Source organism: Meleagris gallopavo, chromosome 21, assembly GCF_000146605.3.
Source record: "Meleagris gallopavo isolate NT-WF06-2002-E0010 breed Aviagen turkey brand Nicholas breeding stock chromosome 21, Turkey_5.1, whole genome shotgun sequence".
NCBI classification, from domain to species: Eukaryota; Metazoa; Chordata; class Aves; order Galliformes; family Phasianidae; genus Meleagris; species Meleagris gallopavo.
In genome coordinates, this window is record NC_015031.2 from 5,404,293 (window position 1) to 5,426,067 (window position 21,775).

Genomic DNA, 21,775 nt, shown 5'->3' on the forward strand with positions numbered 1-21,775 from the left:
CTGCGCTGGGGCAGGGCGAGGCCGCGGGGACGCAGCGTGGAGCCCGAGGGGTGCGAGCTGCTCCCGGCTCCTTCCCTGCTCCGTGTGCCCGTGGAACGCCCGCGCTCTTCTGGAGCCCCCGGCGCCGGGTGGCTGCTGGTCCTTTAACGAATCCGCCTGGGGAAGAGGAAGGCTCCCTTAATTTTCTCTCGTCTGCCCGCGGTGGTGAGGGACTCCTCGCAGCGGGTGGAGCTGCGGCCGGGAGGTTCCGCGGGAGCGCCTGTTGCTGCCGGCTCAGCCCGACAGCTCGCACCCCGGCCCTATAGGGCTCACTCCGCCGGTGCAGTGCGAGCTGCAGCTTTGTCTCGCAACTGTATGGCCGCAGCGCAGCGCTGATGCTATCACTGCATCCCGCAGCACTTTGGGATGCGCTTTGCCATTAGAGGGACAGGTATCCTCGTGATGACACCTGCGCATGCAGGTGTTACCATTTCCCAAACAGGTTTGGTCCTGGGATGGCTGCCAGTCACCTGAACGCTTGCCTGGGGATGAGCACGGGCCACGGGCGTTCCGGTTCTGCTCCTGCATCCTCCTCCATCCCATCCTGCTCCTGTTTTCTCCCGTTGCAAAAAATGCCCAAATGTTGGCAAGCATGGGACTCCAGCTGGGGCCACGGGGAAAACATCATGAAGGCTGTGGAGGACCTGCCTGAAACACTGACCCCGGGCAACCCCCACTGATATAAATCACTGCTGGAGGAAGAGATTATCTTTATATAAAATCCCCACTTAAAATTAAAAGCCTGGTTAATGGGACAGCGCAGACGGGCTTGTGGCCGGCACCGGCGGGGCCATGTGGGGCATGGGCACGGTTGGCTGCTGCTGATCTCATGCCCTTATCGATAATTAAGCACGGAGAGTAATGAATGTGTGGTGGGAGAGCAGCTGCGTGGGGTGGGAAGGGGAGGGCTGGGGAAGCTTTTCTGTGTATTGAAAAAGTCCGTATTCCTCAAGCTGGATTAAAAAAAAATCCAGAGTAATTGATCTGCATAAATTGTTTGTGGCATTTGAGAAATTGAACACCCCAACTATCTGGGTTCTGATACCACAGTGGTGCAGAATGCTGTGTTCTTCGCAGTGCACTCCCATTCCCAGGGCCATAATCAGCCAGCAGAGACCCCGCAGAAAGCACAGCTCACCCCTGGCACCAGCTAGGTCTCTGCCTCCCACAGCTCAGACATCCTGCCCGGTGCCCCCACACCTATCACACTTGGGTGGTTTCCTTTGTTCTTTCTGTTTGGCTGTCTCAGAGGCAGGGTTGTGATGGGATCTCCCACCTCTGCCCTCTGCAGCTCTTCTGCTGCTGCTGAGACAGAGGATCCCAAAGCCACCTGCCAGCAGCAGTGATGCATCCATTTCTTGTGCTGCTGATAAGGCAAAGTGTGGTGTAGACCCAAATTGCCAAGCCCAAGAGAGCAGAATCCAGGCAGAGAAGTTGAACAGCGTGGTGTTGCCTTTGGCCACACTGTGACTGTGCCAGGAGGAGCCCATGCGCTGCCCCTAGCAGGTGCCTGCCCGTGTTGTGCAGCAACTCTTGATCTGAGCTGTTGTTTTCCCAACACAGCATGAAGTACATCCCCAGCCCTGACAGCAGAGAGCAAACCCTGGTCGATATAGCAAGGTTTCAGAGTACCTGTAGCCAGAAGCAAACACTGCTTTGGGGATGATGTGGCTGTTTCTTATGGCCCAAGCCAGGGCAAACACTGAGGTTGATGCCTGTCGGGGCATTATTCCATCTGGTTAGGGCAGGTCATGGTGTTTGGTGCCTGAAGTGGCTCCAGCTCCCAGGCAGAGGGTGAGCAGCACTTTCTGCCCCCCACAATGGGACACTGGGGCCAAAAACCTTCCTTAAGCCCAAGGAGTCTGTGTTTGGCTTTTGGCTGCTGCTGGTGAGTGACACTTAAAAAGATGCACATGCTCTTCCAGCTGCTGTGATTTACACCTCTGGAAGGCTCCCGGGGGATTCCTGTGTCTCGTTCCTTCCCGCCCCACTGCCTAGAGGCTGCAGCAGAGCTCTGCTGGACTGGGATTTGTGTTTTAATTATTTTCCTAGATTTTTTTCAGGCAGCTCTGCCCTGGTCAGATCTCATTTGCTTCCCCCAGAGCCCCTGTTTCTGCGGGGCTTGGTGGAGGGCAGTTTTCTGAAGGTATGCTCAATCCCAGCTATCCATTTATAGAAAGGAATTAAGAAGAAATGAGGAGCCATTACTAAGAGGATTTGCACTACAACTTACTCAGTTTCTCCAAATAATTTGCAATAGCTCCGGATTCTTTAATCAACACTCATTTCCTTTTAGAAATGGAAGGCACTGCACAGCTACTGTGCAGAGCTGAACTTATCTCTGCATAATGGGAGATTTGCAATTCAAAGGATGCTAAGCCTGTAATTTGGGGAAATCTGTAAGGGGAACGAGGGGAGATGAGGCAGTTATCGGTTGCGTGCCTCTGTACCCAGCAGGTTTCCCACACGTGCCCCTTTCCCAGTGGGATGCTCAATGCATGACTCAGGAGCCTCAAATCCGTCCTGTGATGCACTGCAGGACCCAAACTCCTGGGCAGATGATATCCTGGGGGCAGCAGGAGAGGAGCCCTGTGTGTCCCCCGGCATCGCTCCCTCCACTCAGGGTAACCAGAGCTGGCAGCGGCACCGCCGAGGCCATGATGTGTCCTGGAGGTCAGGGACAGCTGCAGTGCCACAGCAGCCCACAGTTGGCACGGCATGGAGGCTGGGAGCAGCACTGTGACTCTTCCTGCCTGGGTAACAGGAACTGGGGGGGAGGCACCTCAGCCTCTTGGACCTGGTTTGCAGCCAAACCCTCCCGCCGCTGCCCCACGTCTCCAATTGCTGTCACAGCCTCTGTGAGGCTCGCTGCTTGTGGTGGCCAGGCAGCTGGTAGAGCGTGAGCAGCACCGGGACCTGTGGCCCAAAGCCTTCCCACAGCCACTCGGGCTGGTGCTGGCCTCAAAGGGACAGCAGGGCTTGGAGATGGGGCTCCTGGAGGCCACTGCACAGCATCATGGCTGCTGCCCCGCCGCACCGCAGGGCTCCTCACTCCAGGCCTGCGCCGAGGCCGTGTCCTTGACTCCCCAGGAAAAGCTGTCAGGAAGTGACAGCGTGAGCTCAGAGCTCCGCTTTCAGCCTTTCTGTAGGGACAGGGACCAGCAGGACTCCCCCAGCCCTGCTTCCCTCCACAGCCAGCCCTGGCCAGCCCTGCCACCATGGAACCTTCTGCCCAGCCGGACATGGGGGTCACACCGCAGCCCCAAGGTCCCAGTCCGCTCCCATTAAGGCAGGCTGAGCAGCAAGTTCTGCCCTCCATCCACATCTCAGCATGCTGGCCTGGTCTGGGATGCTTGCGGCAGGCAGGGAGCATGGCATGTGTCCTCAGCACAGCCTGCGCTGATGGGTGATAAAGGCAAAAACAAAGGGCTGAGTGGATTTGTCATACTGCAAAGCACCCCATGTTGTCACCTGCTGCAGTGTCCCTGCAGAACAAGCAGGAAGGCAGAAGCATCTCTGCCTTGGCAGACACTGAGGAATCCAGGGACATTTTTGGGGAATGTGGGTTGTGACCAGCCCTCTTTGCTGGGGTGTGGGCCGTGCCTGCAGCTCCTCGCAGCCCTGTCTCCCCTCCAAGGACATCTTGGAGATGCAGAGCACTGCGGGGATGCAGGAAGGATTGTCAATGAGTAAGGCGCTGGAGTCAGTCCCACTGCTTTAATTGACTCACGTCAGTGATTAGCTTCTTCTGACAGCACTGAGCCAGCCTGTTTCTCATCAGCAGCGTGAATCTTCACAAAGCAGTGCAAACACCAGTGCACTGGCGACCAATGGGTGCTCAGTGTGTCTACGAGCAAGACACAAGTTTGGGTCCCTTGCCTGCTGGAGTTTGACTGGTGGCAGTGACGGGGTGCTGGGCTGGGAGCAGGCTCAGTCCCTCGTGGTTTGGGTGCTTGCAAGAGCCAGAGCATCTTCCAGCCCCAGCGTGGCTCCCAGCCCTGCTGTGCACTTGAGAAAGCAGGTGCAGAAATGGGATAGAGTTAAAAAACACTCAAAATCCTGCAAAGAAAACTCCTCCTGCTACTGCCTCTATAGGCTACAGGGAGTGCGCTGGCTTCTCACTCAGCATTTACCCACGCTTCTCAGTGTGGGCTTTACAAGGTCCACAACATTTGCATTGCAAACCATGCTTTCCTGGCAGGGAGTGCGAGAGCAGCTGAGCACACGGTGGGCTCACTGTACCAGTTCTGAGCGGGGTGGGAGCTGTGGAGAGACTCTGGAGACAGGTGTGTGGTAGGGCCAGGGTGCAGGGCTGGAGCTGGAGTGGGAAGGCTGCAGTGAGAAACAGGGTGAACTAGTGGGTAGAGCTAAGTTTACTGCCCTCCTCCTTCACTGTGCATGAGGCAAAAGCATCTTGCACAGGTGGGAGTTTGCAAGCCTGCAGTGATCTCAGCATCCCTGTGCTGGATTTCCTCTCCTCCCAAAGCATCCTCTCTCTTCAACCTGCCCAAAAAAGTAGATAGCTGGAGCTTCTGGCTGCTGCCCATGTTCCAAGGTCAGGGGAGGGATTTGCCTTCCTCTGCCTGTCCCACCACCTCCAGGGCAGGAGAGGGTCCTTTTGTGGTCACTGCTTTACTTGCATCATTATTATGCTGAGTAAATGAATCCTGGCAGCGGCTGAACCTGGCAGATGCCAGGCACATCCCAGAAAGGCATCCGGGAATGGGCAGCATCCAGCTGGCACGAGGCAGCGGCTGCTTTGCGGGCCGGGGACCTGGATGCGACCCAGGCACTGACAGGTGCCGGCAGAGCAGGGGGACCAGGGCAGCCCGAGCCCTTCCCATCTCACCCCTCCACCGCTTCTGTTTTTCAGACTGTCAGCATCAATAAGGCTATTAATACACAGGAAGTGGCTGTCAAGGAGAAACACGCCAGAAATATCCTTCCAAAAGTTGGCCACAGGACAAGCAAGCGTGGGAGCTGGCTGGGGCTGCCTGGAAAAGGGGCCACAGTGAGGCAGCGCATTGTGGGGGTGCTGCTGGGGTTCGACGGGGATGGACAGATCTTGACGGGCTCTCCCTGCCGACTGGGGCTTCCTGCAGGTCTGTCCCTGCTTTTTCCTCTCCTTCCTGCTGCAGCCTCTGTCTTTGGGTTCCCAGGGCAGCAGTGCAGAGCTGCTGCTGGTACAGCGTGTGCCCAGGGCTTGGCTGTGTGTCAGCGATGGCCCCGCTCCCCTCAGCTCTGCAGGTGCTGGTTGGGAAAGAACATCGTGTCCCGTGTGCACAGTGCTTGGCACCACTGTTCCTTGCCTGTCTCTGTGGACCCATCCTCCTGTCCTCTTGAATTCCCGAGGGTGGGCACAAACACTGTGCTGGACCCCATATTTTACACCAAAGTACCCCGTACTAAATCATGCATTGCTTGGATCAGCCAGCCCACTGTGGGGTGACCTCCATCCATCCATCCCCCTTTCCTTGACCGGCCTTCACCATGCATCCTGGGCACGCACCACGAGAAGGGGGCACAGACCTTCTGGTCGGTGGTGAACCGGCTGCCACTCTCAGGCAATGCTGTGCTCTGCTGGAAGTTCTGCCATGTCTTCCACAAGCTCCTCCGCGACGGCCATTCAAATGTGAGTGCTCCCCTGTGCCCCCAACTGTGCAAGGAAATTTCATATTCATCAGCACCCTTCAGGCTCATGACACTTTCCTTGAATTTCGGATGCTAGAATTGGCACCACTTCTGTCCCCAGAACACTGCTGTCCCCCATTCCCTGTCTCATCCCCATCCATGTCCTGCAGAGCTCTGGTACCACTGCCCCCCACACCTCCCAGTGCAGCAGACTCAGCTCAGCAGCCAGCCTGGGACCAGAGCTCTTCCCAGGGTCAATCTGCCCGCATGCCAAGACCCACAGAATAACCCACCCTGTGCAGCAGTGCTAGTGCTGGAGGGACCACTATGCCTGGGGTGTTGGCATGTATATGGGAGTCACCTGACAGGGTTCTGCCCTGTGCATGAACAAAGATAGAGGCACCCTGGGGATGCAAGGTCAGTAATGTGTCCAGGACACCCATTCTGTAGCCTAATTGCTGACTTACGCTCACTTTGCCATTGGTGCCCTGCATGCCACTCTCATCTGCTGATTATTTTCTTCTCCATTCCTTGCAGGTCCTGAAGGACTCTGTGAGATACAAGAATGAGCTGAGTGACATGAGCAGGATGTGGGTAAGTGGCCAACCCCACAGATGCCCCAGGCAGGGTAAACTGGGGCCGGCTACATAGCATGGGCTGTGTGGTGCTGAGCACTGGGAACACACAGCATCCCTCACTCTGCCCATGACTGCCAGCTCAGCTCCTCCCTGGAGCCATCTGGCCTAGAAGCACTATCTCTGCTCGGTTCACTTTGCCGTGCTGCAGAGAGGGATGAATGAGAGAGAGTATTTATAGCAAGAAATACTCATAGCAGCATGAGTGACCTCTTTCCAGCTACAGTAGGTTAAATCAGGCAGCAGGGGAACAGAAGAGCAGGCAAGGCAGCTGCAGGAGGTGGGCTGGGAGCTGCAGGGCAAGTGGGGCAGAGGATGACGCTCGCAGTGAAGGATGTCCATGGAATGACAATGAGAGGGGCATGGGGGGAGCAGGGAGGGCTGAGGGTCGTGGCACGAGCTGAGCTCCAACTCAGCAGGATGATTTTGAACTCACCAGGCTAGGTTTGCAGGTCACATTCTGTATCCACTTCCATCAAAATCAAACACATTGGGCAAAGTCAAATATTATTCAGGTGTGGAATAGGCTCCCTTCAGTACAGGTTACAGCTCCAAGTCTGCTGGAGTTCCAGAAGCATTTGAATAAGGCTGTCAAACATATGACTTAGTTTTCAGGTGGTTCTGTGTGGAGCCAGGAGTAATCCTGGCAGATCCCTTCCAGCTCAGGGTATTTTTTGAATCAATAGTGTTCCCTCTTTTTTAAGGTTAAAACTCTGACAGTCAAAAGCAGGACTAAATTGTGCAATAGGAGAGATAGAGATGAGAAAATGGTGAGTAAATCCCAGGCTGCCACCCCTTCCTAAGTCCATACAGAGCTGCTGGCACAATGCCCACCCGCCTGCAGCCCATGTACAGGAGTGGGAGGGCACAGACATCTCCTGCATACCCCTGTCCCAGGCAACACACCTGCCACACAGGGCACTTGGCCAGCCTGTGTGGCAGCACATCACTGGCGAGGAGGAGGAGGGTGAGGAAGGTGCTGGGCTGGTGAGCGCTGCTGGCACAGCAGCACAGGGCAATGGGATGGGGCAGGGGGTTGGGCAGGTAGCGGTCAGGTCACTGCCCAGAGCCAGATGAGAAGGCTTTCTTGAAGGCGCAGCCTGCCCCAAGTGTGACCAACTTCTTCTTGTCCCCAGGGCCACCTGAGCGAGGGCTATGGACAGTTGTGCAGCATCTACCTCAAACTGCTGAGAACCAAGATGGAGTTCCACACCAAGGTGAGGAGCTTTTAAAAAATGGTGGAGAGTGACCTGTCACATGGTTTGATGCTGATAGGATGGGGGGATGGCTTTAAACTAAAAGAATGAAGATTCAAATCAGATGCGAAGGGGAAATTCTTCACCCAGAGGGCAGTGAGGTGCTGCACTGCTGCCCAGAGCTGTGGGTTCCCCTTCCCCAGAGGTGCCTCAGACCACGGAGGAGTCCTGGGCAGCCTGAGCTGGGGAAGCACCCAGCCTTCAGAAGGATGAGGTGGGGTGTCTTTGGGGTCCCTTCCACTCCAAACCACTCAAGGATATGATATCACCATCACAATGCATCCCCACTCTGCCCTGCCTGGCACTTGAGAACCTACTGCCTTCAGCATGGGGTGCTCAGGGCATGCTCCTGGGCACTTGGAAGAGTGGAATGCTTTTGCCCCATCTCTTGCATGCCTGCCTCAGGAGCTTGTTTTGGGTCTCTGGAGCCGAGCTGCTGTGCAGGTCTCTTTCTTTGGGCTCGGTTTGGGAGAGGATGTGGTTGGAGCTGGCCGGCTCCTGGTCTCACAGCTCTGTGCCAGTGTGCCTGCGCTCAGAACAGCTGGAGCCAGCTGCCAGAGGTGAGGGGAGTGTATTTATGGAAAGGAATGCAGTGTGCAGGGTTCTGGGAAGCAGCACACCATCGATGGAGTTCATTATTCAGGCAGACATTCTCTTATGCTTGTGGCATTAAACTAAAAGCGTGCCTCCAAGAACAAAACCAAACGTCACTGTGGTCTTGTACACAAACATTGCCCTGCATGGGTTCAAGTGCTTTAATCCTTAAAGTAATTGGCTGTGGCAATTTGCTACTTGTGGTGCTTTCTTTCTTTTCAAGTTCTGCTGTTAAGATGCCTTCTGAACCCAGGCCATACCCGTGGCCCTGATTCAGCTATTTGGAGCCTTGGCCTTCATGGACCACTGTGGGCAGCCTGAAAGAGGCTTTGCCCTCTGAGTAGATGGTTGCCCCTTCTCCTGCAGCTGCCCCGTGGTGCCTTGCAGGAGCCCCATCTCCTTCCTGCCAGCAGATTCTAAGCTGAAGGAGAGTTGTTTTTCTTGCTGGAGGGAAAATGGGCTCCACAGGGCATGAGGTTTCCTCTGGCTCACCCAGGGCTCAGGAGATCTCTCATTAGCCCCTGCTTGGTAAGACCTTGGGATGGACCAAAGGAGCCCACCCTGGAGACTCTTCAACTCAAGCTACCCCAACCTCCTGCAGTGAGGCTGCAGCCCCTCCATGGCCCTTCCTAACTGTTGTTTTCCCCCCAGAACCCCCGGTTCCCCGGCAATCTGCAGATGTCTGACCGGCAGCTTGACGAGGCGGGAGAGAACGATGTCAATAACTTGTGAGTGCAGGCAGGTGGGAGGCGAGGGGTGGCTGGGGCATGGCTCCATGGCACCATGTCTGCCTTCCATTAACATGGGAGTGGGCAGAGCCACCAGCAGGGCTGGCACGTCCCTTCTGGCAGCGTCTGTGTGTCCCTGGGGTGGCACCTGGCATGGGGTGTGCTGTGTGGTGATGCTGCTCGACCTTCCTCACCTCTCTTCCCCAGCTTCCAACTGACAGTGGAAATGTTTGACTATCTGGAGTGTGAGCTGAACCTCTTCCAGACGGGTAAGCCCCTCATTGCCATGCTCTGCCGGGTTTGGTATGCGTGGTGTGGCGTGGGATCCAGGAAGGAGTTGTCTAAGGGTGTCTGAGCTCATCTGTTTGCCATGCACTTCCCTGGAGTTATTCTTAGCCAAAGCGATCCCGTGTCAGAGCTGTGCCTGCTTCCCTGCAGCCCTCCTGCAGTGCTGGGGAACGTGTGGGGTTGGCAGACTGCATAGCTCCGCTTCCCCCCACGCCTCCAGCTCACCTCCCCACCTCAGGTTCCCACTCGGCAGCCTCTCCAGCTGAGTTTGTTCTCTGCCTTGCTTGTGACAGCCTCTGGTTTTTATTAGGAGAGAACACAGCTCCCCCGGGTGCTTGCAGTGTGCTGCAGCTGGAAAAGGTGTGAGAATACGCAGGGATGGAAGCAAGCAGGGGGGTAAAACCAAGGTGATCTCAACTCTCAGAACTGCAGTGCGTTTCTGCACACTCTAGCAGGATTGAGTTTGTGATGTGTTAAAGCAGCACCAGGCCAAGGCCTCCATGGGATGCACAAAGCCTGAAGATGGTCTCCGGACACATCTGCAGCCCTCCCTCCTAGCTGCCATACATTCCCTCCCCAGGTTGACCTTTCCCTGCTGCAGCCAATGATCTCATGGTCCTGGCAATGTGGGGTGCAGCACTGCAGCCCTGCCCAGCCACCTCCCTGCCCGTGGGGATGATTTAGATGCACTCAGATGCAGTGTGGAAACTGAAGGCTGTGGTGCTGGGTGCCTCGCTCTACTGACCTCCAGCTCCTGCCATGTGCCCAGTTGCACACAGAGACTCTTGCTTGGGTCCCACACATCACCCTGAGCCATGAAACATGCCTTGAAGAGCCGAGGAAGACAGTGGGAAGCCTGCACTCCTGTCAGTTAGGCCTCCTGCTCCCTCTGAGCCTCTCTCCTTCCTGGCAGTGTTCAGCTCCCTGGACATGTCACGCTCTGTGTCGGTCACTGCGGCGGGGCAGTGCCGCCTGGCCCCACTCATCCAGGTGATCCTGGACTGCAGCCACCTCTACGACTACACCGTCAAGCTGCTCTTCAAGCTCCACTCCTGTGAGTACATCAGCACCTTCCATGGGGACTGGGAGCTCATGGGGACCGTGAGCCACGTGTGGAGCATTGCTGGACACTCAGTGCCCCCAGCCTGGCTTTGCAGCACTCTGGTGCACAAGCAGCTCTTCGCCAGTGTGCAGTTGGGGCTTCTAATTCCTGCTCGAGTTGTTCCTGAGCTCCTTTCCAGCCTTTGGGGTGGGAAGCGGTCTCTGGAGCTCACTGCAGGGGTCAGGGAGGCCAGAGAGTGTGCACAGGCTGAGAAAGCTGCATTTCCTGAGGACCTCGGATTGCAGCAGCAGCCTCCTTAGTGCCAGCTCAAAGCCTGTCCCTGCCCCAGCACCGCCCAGGGCCATCTCTGGGGACATGATCCAGCAGTGAGCCCCTAAGCAGCAGGAGGCTGTGCTGAGGGCATTGGGGCACTGGGAGGAGGATGAACTCCCTGCGGAACACCTATCCCCACATGGCCATGCTCACAAGCTGGCCCCAGAGCCGTGCCCTCCTGGGATGGGGACACAGGGTGAGCTTTGTACCCGCTTCTTCTCACAGGTCTGCCTGCCGACACGCTGCAGGGCCACCGGGACCGCTTCCTGGAGCAGTTCAGAAAGTAAGTGGGGACTGCCACCCACTGCAGGTGATGCCCGGGTTCCCAGGGCCAGGCAGGGAGCACTGCAGGCACTGCAACCCTCTGTACTTGAGCTCAGTAGCTGAGCAATGCAGGCAGAGGAAATACATGAATCTGGCACAAGGCTTCAAAATCAGCCCTCGTCGAATCTTCTGCCATTTCTCAGAAGCAGCTCTTCTGCAGTGGGGCTGCTTTCTCCAGGGCACCTACTCTGTTTGCCTAATCCATTGCTATTGAATTACCAGAAAACTGCCTTATTAATTCTAAAGAGGCATTCAGCCACTAATGGCATTTTATGTGAAGCGTTAGCTGGTGATTTAAAACCCTGAAACCGTTTAATTGCAGTTTTAACTGCAATTTGCACTTGACTTGCTGAGAAGAAAGTCTCATTGCTGCAGAGCACCTGGTCTGCCCTTCCTAGCTTTGCCAGGGAGACTTGGTCCATGCAGTGCTGCTGGCACCGGCAGTGCCCACTTAGCAAGGGCTGAGAGCTGAGCACAGCGGGTTTTCTCCAGAGCCGATATCCTTTAGGCAGTGCATGGACACAGCTTGAGGTGCTGCTGCAGGAGCATGGTCTGGTGTGCCCCTGGGGTTGTGGTCTCTGGGCATGTGGAAAAGGGAAAGGAGGTTTCCCTGAGTGGTGCTTGATATCCAAAAAAGGCAGAGTGTGGGAACTTGGTAAATGGAGCAGCCAAAGGATGATAAGGATACCTTCAGGTGTCACTGAGGTGTCATCCTCTGCAACATCGGGTTGTGCAGCCAAGCAGAGGAGGCTCTTGAGAGGGAAAAAATGTCCTTTTATGGTACAAGTTGCAGCTAGAGGAGATAAAGCTGCTCACTGCATGAGTGCCTACCCGTTCAAAATATCAATAGTGGAGTTTCTAATAGCAGCAGATAGAAGTATAGGAGCAAACAGCCAGAGCCAAGCTGCACATACCAGTTATTCAGGAACTCACATGTGCAGTGCATCAGCAAACATTTCCAAAAGCTAAGGAAAACAACTAAGCTGCCTTGAGATGCAAGGACAGGTCTGCTCAAAAGCAGCAGACAGTCAATCAGGTTTTGTACTGGTGGGTTTCTCGAGGTCATCTCCAGTGACTGTGCTGAAAGTGGTGCTGCTCACAGTATTTTAAATGAGATAGAAAGCAAGTGAGCAGTGAAGTGCCATGGCTTCCAATACACAATTTAAGATAGTAGAAACAAAAAACAACTGCAGAGATCTGCAGGAGGACAGTGCTGAGGCTGCATGATAGTAGGGTAGCTTGCTTCAAGGTCAGAGGCTGCAAAGCAGTGCCTGGGGGAAAACACCAGATGCAGCCTTCAGCAAAGGGCTGGGCTGAGTGTGGGCTCTGAGTACCCAGGACAGACCCAGAGTGAATGTGGCATCAGGCTGGGTGCTGAGTGGCTGCAAAGGAGGGAGTCACCAGCATCCCCACAGCCACACCGTGTTCCCAGCTGTAGCTTTTCTTCTTGAGTGAAACCAAGCATAAAATCAAAGGTGGGCAGCACTTACCACAGGCTGCTTTTGATGAAAGAATTGGAAATCAGTTCAAAAGGGAGGCAGGCTGCTTGTGGGGGAGATGGTTGTGCAGAGAACTGCAGGTGCTGTTGCCATGTGGCCTCCAGACAGGCAGCCTTGACTGCTGGTGGTGGGGCTGCCACGGGAGCGATGATGCTGTCCTCCTATGGTCGGTGGCTTTAGGCCCTTCTTTGTGTCCTGTGTTTATTTGAGAAAGCCTCTGTCCATCAGCTTGCCAGTGGTGGGATTGTAGGGGCTGGGGTGTTCCAAGACTGGCTGTGGGTTTGGTGGCAGCATGCTTCCATCCCCACCAGCATGGCACAGTGACATTGCTGGATGGGATATGTGAAGATTGCAGTGTGGGAATGTATGGGAGCAGCAACAAGAAATTGGGGCAGCGGCACATGGGGAGCCTTCCTTAACCAGCCTCTGCCCCTTTCAGGCTAAAGGACCTCTTCTATCGCTCCAGTAACCTGCAGTACTTCAAGCGTCTGATTCAGATCCCGCAGCTCCCAGAGGTGAGGTCCCATGGAGCTGGTGCCAGCTCTCCTTGTCCCCATGGCCAGGAGCAGCGAGGCCTGATGGCAGATGTCCAAAAAGCACCACGTGCCACCTGCTTGGCTTCCTGGGAATGGTGGCAGCTCAGGGCTCACAGAGCCCAGGGCTCATCCCTGCATCCTCCCTGAGTCAGTCACGGTGGGATGGAGCTGGTCCCTGCCCATGTCCCTGGGACTGGGCTCCAGGATCCCTCCTTGTGGCAGCAGAACTGGAAGGAATGAGGAGGGAAATAATTTTCTAAACAGGACATGGTGCCCAGGGCCTCTGTGCCTATAGCTCTGTGCAGGACAGGGCTCACACCTTCTGGCCTTGCTGTCCTCCCTCCCCAGAACCCTCCCAATTTTCTGCGAGCCTCGGCACTGTCGGAACACATCAGTCCTGTGGTGGTCATCCCTGCTGAGGCATCCTCACCTGACAGCGAGCCCATCACAGACCTGGTGGAAATGGAAACAGCATCACAGGTAAGCTCTGAGGACTGCTCATGGCTGATGAGAGAACGATGCTGTCCTTTGGGTCCATGCCCATCATACCCAGGGCTGTCATTCCAGACCATTCCATGATGAGCTCTTATTACTGAGTATCAGTGTGGGGGCTGTGATTGCTGCATGCTGCCAATGGGGGCTGCTGGGTGCCCAGCAGAGAGCCTGGGCGCTGCCGAGTCTGAGTCAGGCTGAACTCATCCCACAGTGCTTCTCTTAATAGTTTGGTGCCCTCCAGTGATGGCTGCCTGGAGATGTTTTGCTTCCCAGAATTGCCACACAGCTCACCGTGCTGGTGTGGCATGGAGAGGAGCTCTTTGCACCCTCTCTGTGAAGGGTTCTGTGTGGTCACTCAGCATTTTAGGAAGGAAAGGAGTGTGAAATGGCTCTGGGGCCCTGCCCCAAGGACTGCAGGTGCCCCTCAAGGGCTCTGGGCAAGCAGCGCATACAGGCAGCAGCCCTTTACCTGGTGTGTTGCTCCAGGACACCAGCCTGGGGTACCGGTGGCCACGGGCTCTGTTGCCCCTTGCAGGGCAGCACTGGGCTCATCCAGTCCCTTGTGCTTCTCTCCCCGCAGAGCCTGTTTGACAACAAGTTTGATGATATCTTTGGCAGCTCGTTCAGCAGCGACCCCTTCAACTTCAACAGCCAGAACGGGATGAACAAGGATGATAAGTGAGTCTTCGTGCTGATGACTGCTCCTGACACCAGGGACATGTCCCCACTGGGGCCATCTCAGCGCACAGCCTGGGAGCCCCAGGTCCCCTTGTTTACAGGCATAGAGTAGGAGACAAGGGTGGGCTCAGCTGTCCCTAGGGAACACGGTGGTGCTGTGGGGACCTTCTCTTCATCTCCATACCCTGGTGCCAGGAGCACTGATGGGACGCCTGCTGTCTTCTCCCCAGGGACCGGCTGATCGAGCAGCTCTACAGGGAGATCGGGGCTCTGAAGGAGGAGCTGGAGAGCTTCAAGGCTGAGGTGGGTGACAGCCTCTTGGTGGCACGTGCCGTGTGTTGGATGCAGACCCACAGCACCAGGCTGGGGGACTACGGTGGGCCTTGGGCAGCTCCCACTGCAAAGGGACCGGTGGGGCAGTGTGAGGTGAAGCTGAGTCCCTGCAGTGTGTGGTGGCAAGGACACAGCCACCTCAGCCCTGACACCATCCACAACCTTCCCCAGATCAAGTGACTCCAATCCCTGTCTGTCCGGGTAGACTGCATGGGAAGGGCCCTGTGGGGCAACGTGCCTTACTCACTGTCTGAACTCAGGATGGAGTGTCTGGGGCTGCCAGGTGCTGAGCAGTGCCATGACTGTGCCCACAGAGTGAGCGGCACAGCCTGCAGCTGCGCGGGCGCATCAGTGAGCTGGAGGCAGAGCTGGCCGAGCAGCGGCACCTGAAGCAGCAGGCACTGGATGACAGCGAGTTCCTGCGCACGGAGCTGGAGGAGCTGAAGAAGCAGCGGGAGGACACGGAGAAAGCACAGAGGAGCCTGACAGAGATCGAGAGTGAGGAGGGGGCCTAGGGAGGGCGGCAGAGGGCCATGGGGTGCACCCAGAGCTCACCTGGCCCTGTGCACGGCAGGGAGGGCGCAGGCAAATGAGCAGCGGTACAGCAAGCTGAAGGAGAAGTACAGCGAGCTGGTGCAGAACCACGCCGACCTGCTGCGAAAGGTGGGTCTGCAGCCACCCGCCGGGCATAGGGACCTGGCCGGGCCGGCTGCTGAGCACCTGCTGCCATCCCCAGAACGCAGAGGTGACCAAGCAGGTAACGGTGGCAAGGCAAGCCCAGGGCGATGTGGAACGGGAGAAGAAGGAGCTGGAGGACTCCTTCCAGCGGGTGAGCGAGCAGTCCCAGCGGAAGGTGAGTAGGGTGCACAGTGGGGATGGGGATGGGGACCCCTGCTTATACTCGGAGAGGGACATGGGCATGGCAGTGGGTGGGCACCCCACAGGGACCGGCTCAGGGTGATCTTTCTCCTGTCCACAGTCCCAAGAGCAGGCAGAAGTGCTAGAGACGTTGAAGCGGGAGCTGGCAGCCAGCAAGCAGGAGCTGCAGGTCTTGCAGGGAACACTGGAGACCAGCATGCAGGTGAGAGCCTGGCTGCAGCCCCGCTGTCAGCACCCTGCTGTGGTCTCAAAGCTTAGTCCCAGACCTTTGCTCGGGCTCAGATGGGACTCATGGCATTCATCCTCCCCTAAGCTGAGGGGCAGGTTTCCCTTTTCCTGTTGTCTCAGTGTTTTGGCAAGGCAAGGCGTTGCCCAGCAAGTTGCCGTTGGGGTGACAAGCAGCATTGCACCCTTGTCTGTTCCAGACTGGGGTGGGTTCCATGGGTGTGAGGCTGTACCCACACATCCTCCTGCAGCAGGGACTCATGGGACAGAGGGGACAGGATCCGAGAGCTCGTTACCTCCCTGCAGCCTGCCTTGGAGTCAGCAGACAGCCCTCACCCCCATGTCTTGTAACCACTGACAGATTGACAGACAGTGTGGCTCTGCCCACTGCAGAGCTCTTGCAAGCGGTGTGCCCTCATGTCAGAGCCTCTGCATACTCTGCCATGCCAGAGGGTCCGTTGTGCCCACTGTGACATGGCCCTTTGCTACTCAGGACTGCAGGGGTGAAGCTGCTCTTTCCAGGGTGGGCAGACAGGCTGCAGGGGTCAGAGCCCTTGATGTATTTGTGTATCAGGATGATGACAATCATCACCCAACGGCACCCCAGCTGGCCTCGTGCAAGGCCATCCCATGTTGCAAGGCACCACCAGGCTGCCCAGATGTGGGTGATGCAGGGCTGTGCCTTGCCCACAGCTCTGCGCACTGCGGCATACTGAGCAGTGCTTGTGCCTGGACCATGAGCTACAAGCAGGTCCCACATGCAAGGGATGGTTCTTTAGCCATGCTTTTAGCACAGCACTGATGGGATTTTTGTGCCCGGCCAGGCAGGAGCAGAGCAGAACACCCGGATAGCAGGCCTGGAGCAGGAGCGGGACAGCCTGAGCCATGCAGCAGCGCAGCACAGCAAGGACATGGCAGCCCTGCAGGCTGAGCTGCAGCAGCTGCGGGACATGCTCAGCAGCGAGAAGGAGAGTAACAGGAAGGAGCTGGAGACACTGCAGACACAGCTGCAAGATAAGGTACCCCAGAAGCACCACAAGCACGGGCATCACTGTCCTGTGCCAAGCCCTGGTTTGGCAGTGCTGGGTGTCAAGGTGTGCAGCCAGCACGGCACGACCCTGACACTAGTGCTGCCCCAGCAGGAGAGTGCAGAACGGACCCTGCAGCAGCGCCGGGCCGAGGAGCAGTTTGCTCTGCTGCAGGGCAGCGTGCGGGAGGCAGAACGCATGGTGCAGGATGCCCTCGGCCGCCTCGAGGACCCCGCTCACATCAGTTGCACTGGCTCAGCAGGTGAGATCCCCGATGCCTGCTGAAGACGGCGTGTCCCAAAGAATGCCCCTAACTCTAACCTGATTTCCCCTGGGACAGCCCAGCCGTGGCAAGGTGTTGTCCTATGTCTGAGTCCTGTCTCTTTGTGCGTGCAGATTACCTCCTGTCCAGGACATCGGCAGCCTCTGAGTGCATTGAGAAGCTGCAGGATGCACATAGCAAATACCTTGCCAACCGCACAGGTGAGGCAGGGCTCGGCTGTGTGGGAGGGGCTGCTCCTGTATGATGCAGGGTGACAGACTGGGGCTGGGACCCACAGCCAAGGCACTGCAGAGCCCAGAAGGGAGTTGGGGAAGCAAATGTAGGAGCCAAAAGGGCTTCTGGGCTGCTTCAGCTGAGCCACACGCACTCTGTGCCCGCAGACGTGAGCACCCTGCTGCCCTGCGTGGCACTCTTTGCCCACCTCATCAGCGACACCATCCTGCAAGGCAGTGCTACCTCCCACATGGCCCCAATGGAGCCCGCTGACCGTGAGTGCTGCCTTCTGTGGGGTCGGGAGTCCCTGTTCCAACAGACAGCCCCCTCAGCCCCTCCTGCTGTCTGCACAGGGCTGCTGGAGACATGCAAGCAGTGCGGCAGTGAGGCCATCAGCTACCTCAGCTCCCTGCAAGACCCAGGCAGTGTGGCAAGTGCCGACTGCACAGCAGTGACCGACTGCCTGCGCCGGATCAGCACCATTGGGGAGGTGGGTGCATGGGCATCACCCCAAGTGTGAGTGAGGAATGGGGATAGGGGTCAGTGGCTCTCGTAGAGCAGGCAGGGTGGCGGCATTGGCTGTGTCATCCCTGGACGCTCCATCCTGTCCCCAGGAGCTGCGACCCAGAGGGCTGGACGTGAAGCAGGAGGAGCTGGGAGATCTGGTGGACAAGGAGATGGCGGCTACATCGGCAGCCATTGAGACTGCAGCTGCCAGGATCGAGGTGAGCTGTGCTGCTGGGGCTGACCCACAGGGTCACCCCGTGCCACCTGCACAAGGCCAGGTATGGCAGCTGAGCAGTGCGGGCAGCTCAGCATGGCTATGTTCCTCTTCCAGGAGATGCTGAGCAAGGCCCGGGCAGGTGACACCGGGGTCAAACTGGAAGTGAATGAGAGGTGAGTGTTGATGGGGCATGTAGGTTAAGGTGCTGGTTTAAATGCCATTGTGAAGAGAGGAGGACAAAGTGTGTAGGGATGCAGGAAGAAGCTGAGGAGACACAATAAGCTGCAGTGTTGCAGGAGTGGGTGTCTGCCCCAAGGCTCTGGGGTCTCCCCAACCCACAGCTCACTGAGGTTTATCTTGCAGGATCCTGGGTTCCTGCACCAGCCTCATGCAGGCAATCCAGGTGCTTGTCCTGGCATCCAAGGACCTGCAGCGGGAGATTGTGGAGAGCGGACGGGTGAGCATCAAGGATGGCAGCCCAGAACCAAACCCTGGGTCTCCATTATGTGCCCCAAGAGTGTGAGTGCCATCCTTGCGATCCTCATCCTGGAAGCATGGCACATAGGGGAATCTATGACACACAGGGTTAGGTGTCACTCCCACCCACAGTCTAAAGAAAATTCTAAGAGCTGAGGTCTGGGGCCCTGTCACCCTAGGGTGTGGATATGTCCCCTTGCTCCCAGCATGTGATTGTTCCTGTCCCCCCCACAGGGTGCAGCGTCCCCCAAGGAGTTTTACGCCAAGAATTCCCGCTGGACGGAGGGCCTCATTTCTGCCTCCAAGGCCGTGGGCTGGGGAGCAACCGTCATGGTGTAAGTGTCACTGTCACGGTGTGAGCATACTGTGATCTGTGGAGGGTGGTGGAATCTTGCTGTCCCCAAGGGGAGGGGACTGAAAGCAGGAAGGGTGAGCAGGTAGCAGCACAGGGCCGGCTCGAAGGGTGCTCCAGCACCTCCCTGTCCTCCTGCAGGGATGCTGCTGACCTGGTGGTGCAAGGGAAAGGGAAATTTGAGGAGCTGATGGTCTGCTCCCACGAGATTGCAGCCAGCACTGCGCAGCTGGTGGCAGCCTCCAAGGTAAGGGCCCGATATGCTGTTCCCCTGTCCATGCTCTGGGGCTCTTAGTGTTGCACCGGTCCTCAGTTGGGATCATGGTGCCCTGCGAGCATGGCCCTCCTCTTGGCCCCGGCAGGTGAAGGCAGACAAGGACAGCACCAACCTGTCCAAGCTGCAGCAAGCCTCTCGGAGCGTCAACCAGGCCACAGCTGGCGTGGTGGCCTCCACCAAGTCTGGGAAGTCACAAATTGAGGAGAAAGGTGAGTATGGGGCTGTGGGCCTGTACCCAGATCTCTGCCTGCTTGGCTGGCTGTAGCCAAGCACAAGGTAGATTCTGCCTGTGGTGCTGGGCAGGGGGTTGAGCTGCAGAAGTGGCCTACAACAGTGATGTCTGTTCCTCTGCAGATAGCATGGACTTCTCCAGCATGACACTAACACAGATCAAACGCCAAGAAATGGACTCTCAGGTAGGAGCTTCCTTTGGACTTTTGGAAATGCAGCCTCAGTGCATCCAGCATGTTTGGGCTGATGAGTGGATGCCCAAGCTGTGCTGAGAAGGGGAGCTCCACAGCTCATCTGAGCCATTCCCCCACTCCTGGGGCAGATACTCATTACTCAAACACGTGACTGGGGGCACTGTGCCCATCTGCTGCCTACACAGAGCTTGTAGAAATGGAATGAGCCCAGCACCTGGGCAACAGCAGCTTGTAGGGGAAGAACTGGGCATGAAGGCTGGGCTTACCGAGGACCCACTTGTTCCTTGAGCATTCCCCAGCCTCACACAAATTTGCTCCGCCCCCTCTTGGGACCTTTTGCTGCCAGAGCAGCAGTGGGGAGATGTACCTCAGGACACTTGGGCTTGAGACTGGTTGACAATGGTCATGCTGCTGAGACGTGAGGTGACAACAGCAGTGTGTGCTTTGTGCTGAAGGTGCGAGTGTTGGAGCTGGAAAACCAATTGCAGAAAGAGCGGCAGAAGCTGGGGGAGCTGCGCAAGAAGCATTATGAGCTGGCAGGAGTGGCGGAGGGCTGGGAGGAGGATGGTGAGTACTGTGGGTGCTGCAGGAGGGCACACTGCTGGGTCCTGCTGCCCTTGAGCCATACCATAAAGCCTTGGGATCTTGGGGCAGCAAAGGGACCCTCAGTCAGAGCTCGTTGCCCCACAGCTCCTGACTGCCCATCTCCTTCCCAGGCACTGATTAGCCTCCGCAGCAGGAGCAGCCAGCAGCAGAGACCCCTTCGGTCAGCCGGGATCCAGCTTGGTGCAGCCCTTTTCAGAAGACACACAATAAACTGGTGCAAAATTCACCCCGAAGCACACGTCCTCCGCATTCTCCGAGAGCTGCCTCCAGCACTGAAGGACCAAGAGCCGCATCGCTGCTGATGGAGCCCCTGGGGCTGTGAGCGAAGGCTGCCCAGCCTCACACCAGCTGCAAACTGCACGTGTATTTATTAGAGCTGCTTGGGGGGTCTCTGGGGTGGTCTCTAACCCTTTAGTTTCGTTTTTGCACAGATTTCTCTGAACTGTTTGACCCAGCTCTGGCGGATCGGGAGCGTTCGGGTTTCCTTCGCCTCTTGCTGCTTCTCCAGCCTTAACATATTCACTGGTGCAGTGCAGCTTCCCTCCCCCACCGTGAGGAGCCTGGGGCCGTGGGGATGCGGCAGGGCCAGGACAAACTCTGCTGGTGCTGCTGGGCCAGCTCAGGCTCTGGTGCTAGGCCTGGTGCTCCCATAGCCCCAGCCCACGCGGGGGTACCGTGTGCCTTTGGCCACCTGAGAGCCAGGGCCTGCATTGCTGCCTGGCGCTTGTTTGTGGGGTGCTGAGCTTCCTCTCGGGAAAGCCACTGCCCCCCTCTGAGCCCTGCAGAGCTCACAGCCCCGTGCTGGGGACGGCTGGCGGTGAGGAGGGCCTGGGCTGGTGGCAGGAGCAGGGCAGTGATGGGCTCCAGGCCCCGTGTCTCCACCGTGCCCTGTGCTAAGCAGTGCCTGGAGCAGAGGAGCTGGGCCGCCCTGGCACATCACTGTGTTCATGCCAGCAATAAGCCATGGGCAAGGTGCTCGGCTCACTGCTGGGCAACATCTGCTTCCAGAGGCACGGGATGGGCCAGGGTGGCACAGAGGGGTCAGGGAGCAGCCAGCACGCCCCAAAGCCGCAGCGAGCGGCCCTGCCATGCCTCTGTCCCCAGGTAGGGGTGGCTGTGGGGCTGGACACCCAGCCCCAGCCGGGAACCTTTGTGCCTTGGAGCAGGGGGCTCACAGGGCAGGGGGGACCTCTGACCCCAACCCCACTTATCGCGCTGTGGTGGGGTCAGATCGGTGCACGAGTACAGCCATGCCTTCGGCCCGCCTGCACACCCAGCTGCTTCGTGGGTCTGGGGCCGGTTCAGGGGAGGAACAGCCGCGTGGGCCCCGCGGGTGCTGGGGCAGCCGGCCATATCTTTGGCACCACCTGGCCGACCGAGGACCAGAGGGGTCTGAGCGGCGACATCCCCCCAGTCCGTGCCCAGACCCCCCCGCCGGCAGCACGGCCCCGGGGTCACCCGAACAGCAGAGGGGTGTCAGCACCACACCGTGTGCAGGCCGGTGGCCTCGCGGCCGGCCGCACCATCCCGCCCCTCCGCGTCCCGGCCCCACAAAAGCAATACGAGCTGAGCCACCCCTCTGCTGCGGGGCGCGGGGCCCCCAGCTACCTCAGGCCACCAGGCTGCGTCCAGCCGGGCCCGGAGTGCCGGGGGGGAACGCAGGGACGCGACGCCGCGCTCTCAGAACTTCTCCTTTTCTCTTCCTTTTGTAACTCGGCCGAGCGCGGGGCGGCAGCATCCCGCGGCAAGCGGCTGGCGGCGGGGACGGGCGCGACGCAGCGGGATCGTTTTTCCATTGTACGATAACGTCGCGTGGTGTCGATTTTTAAATAAAGCCTTCGGCCCAGCGCGCCCGAGCCAGGAGACGTGCGGGTG

General features: G+C 57.7%; 2 protein-coding genes across 3 annotated transcripts in view; one reads left to right on the forward strand and one right to left on the reverse strand.

Moving 5' to 3' along the window:
• The window catches only part of NSUN5 (NOP2/Sun RNA methyltransferase 5), a 3,043-nt gene extending 2,476 nt beyond the window's left edge, over positions 1-567 (reverse strand). Inside the window, exon 1 of the mRNA XM_019621847.2 lies at positions 510-567. Within this exon, the coding sequence (XP_019477392.2) occupies positions 510-567 (58 nt within the window). The remainder of the gene's footprint in view (positions 1-509) is intronic.
• A 4,147-nt stretch (positions 568-4,714) lies between these two features.
• On the forward strand, positions 4,715-21,749 carry HIP1 (huntingtin interacting protein 1). 2 transcript variants are annotated; one of them, XM_010721857.2, is made up of 30 exons: positions 4,715-4,976; positions 5,529-5,671; positions 6,208-6,264; positions 7,442-7,522; positions 8,807-8,883; positions 9,091-9,152; positions 10,085-10,225; positions 10,772-10,829; positions 12,809-12,884; positions 13,254-13,385; positions 13,981-14,078; positions 14,309-14,381; positions 14,726-14,909; positions 14,986-15,074; positions 15,148-15,264; positions 15,391-15,492; positions 16,340-16,534; positions 16,655-16,805; positions 16,940-17,026; positions 17,207-17,314; positions 17,393-17,529; positions 17,654-17,764; positions 17,878-17,936; positions 18,127-18,220; positions 18,475-18,575; positions 18,734-18,839; positions 18,955-19,078; positions 19,224-19,285; positions 19,750-19,861; positions 20,011-21,749. In XM_010721857.2, the coding sequence occupies exons 1-30, from the start codon at positions 4,730-4,732 to the stop codon at positions 20,019-20,021; spliced, it is 3,195 nt and encodes a 1,064-aa protein (XP_010720159.1). In that variant the 5' UTR covers positions 4,715-4,729; the 3' UTR covers positions 20,022-21,749. The 2 variants fall into 2 exon arrangements, with proteins under 2 accessions (XP_010720159.1, XP_019477490.1); XM_019621945.1 differs by having other exon boundaries at positions 16,658-16,805.
• The last annotated feature ends 26 nt before the right edge of the window (positions 21,750-21,775 follow it).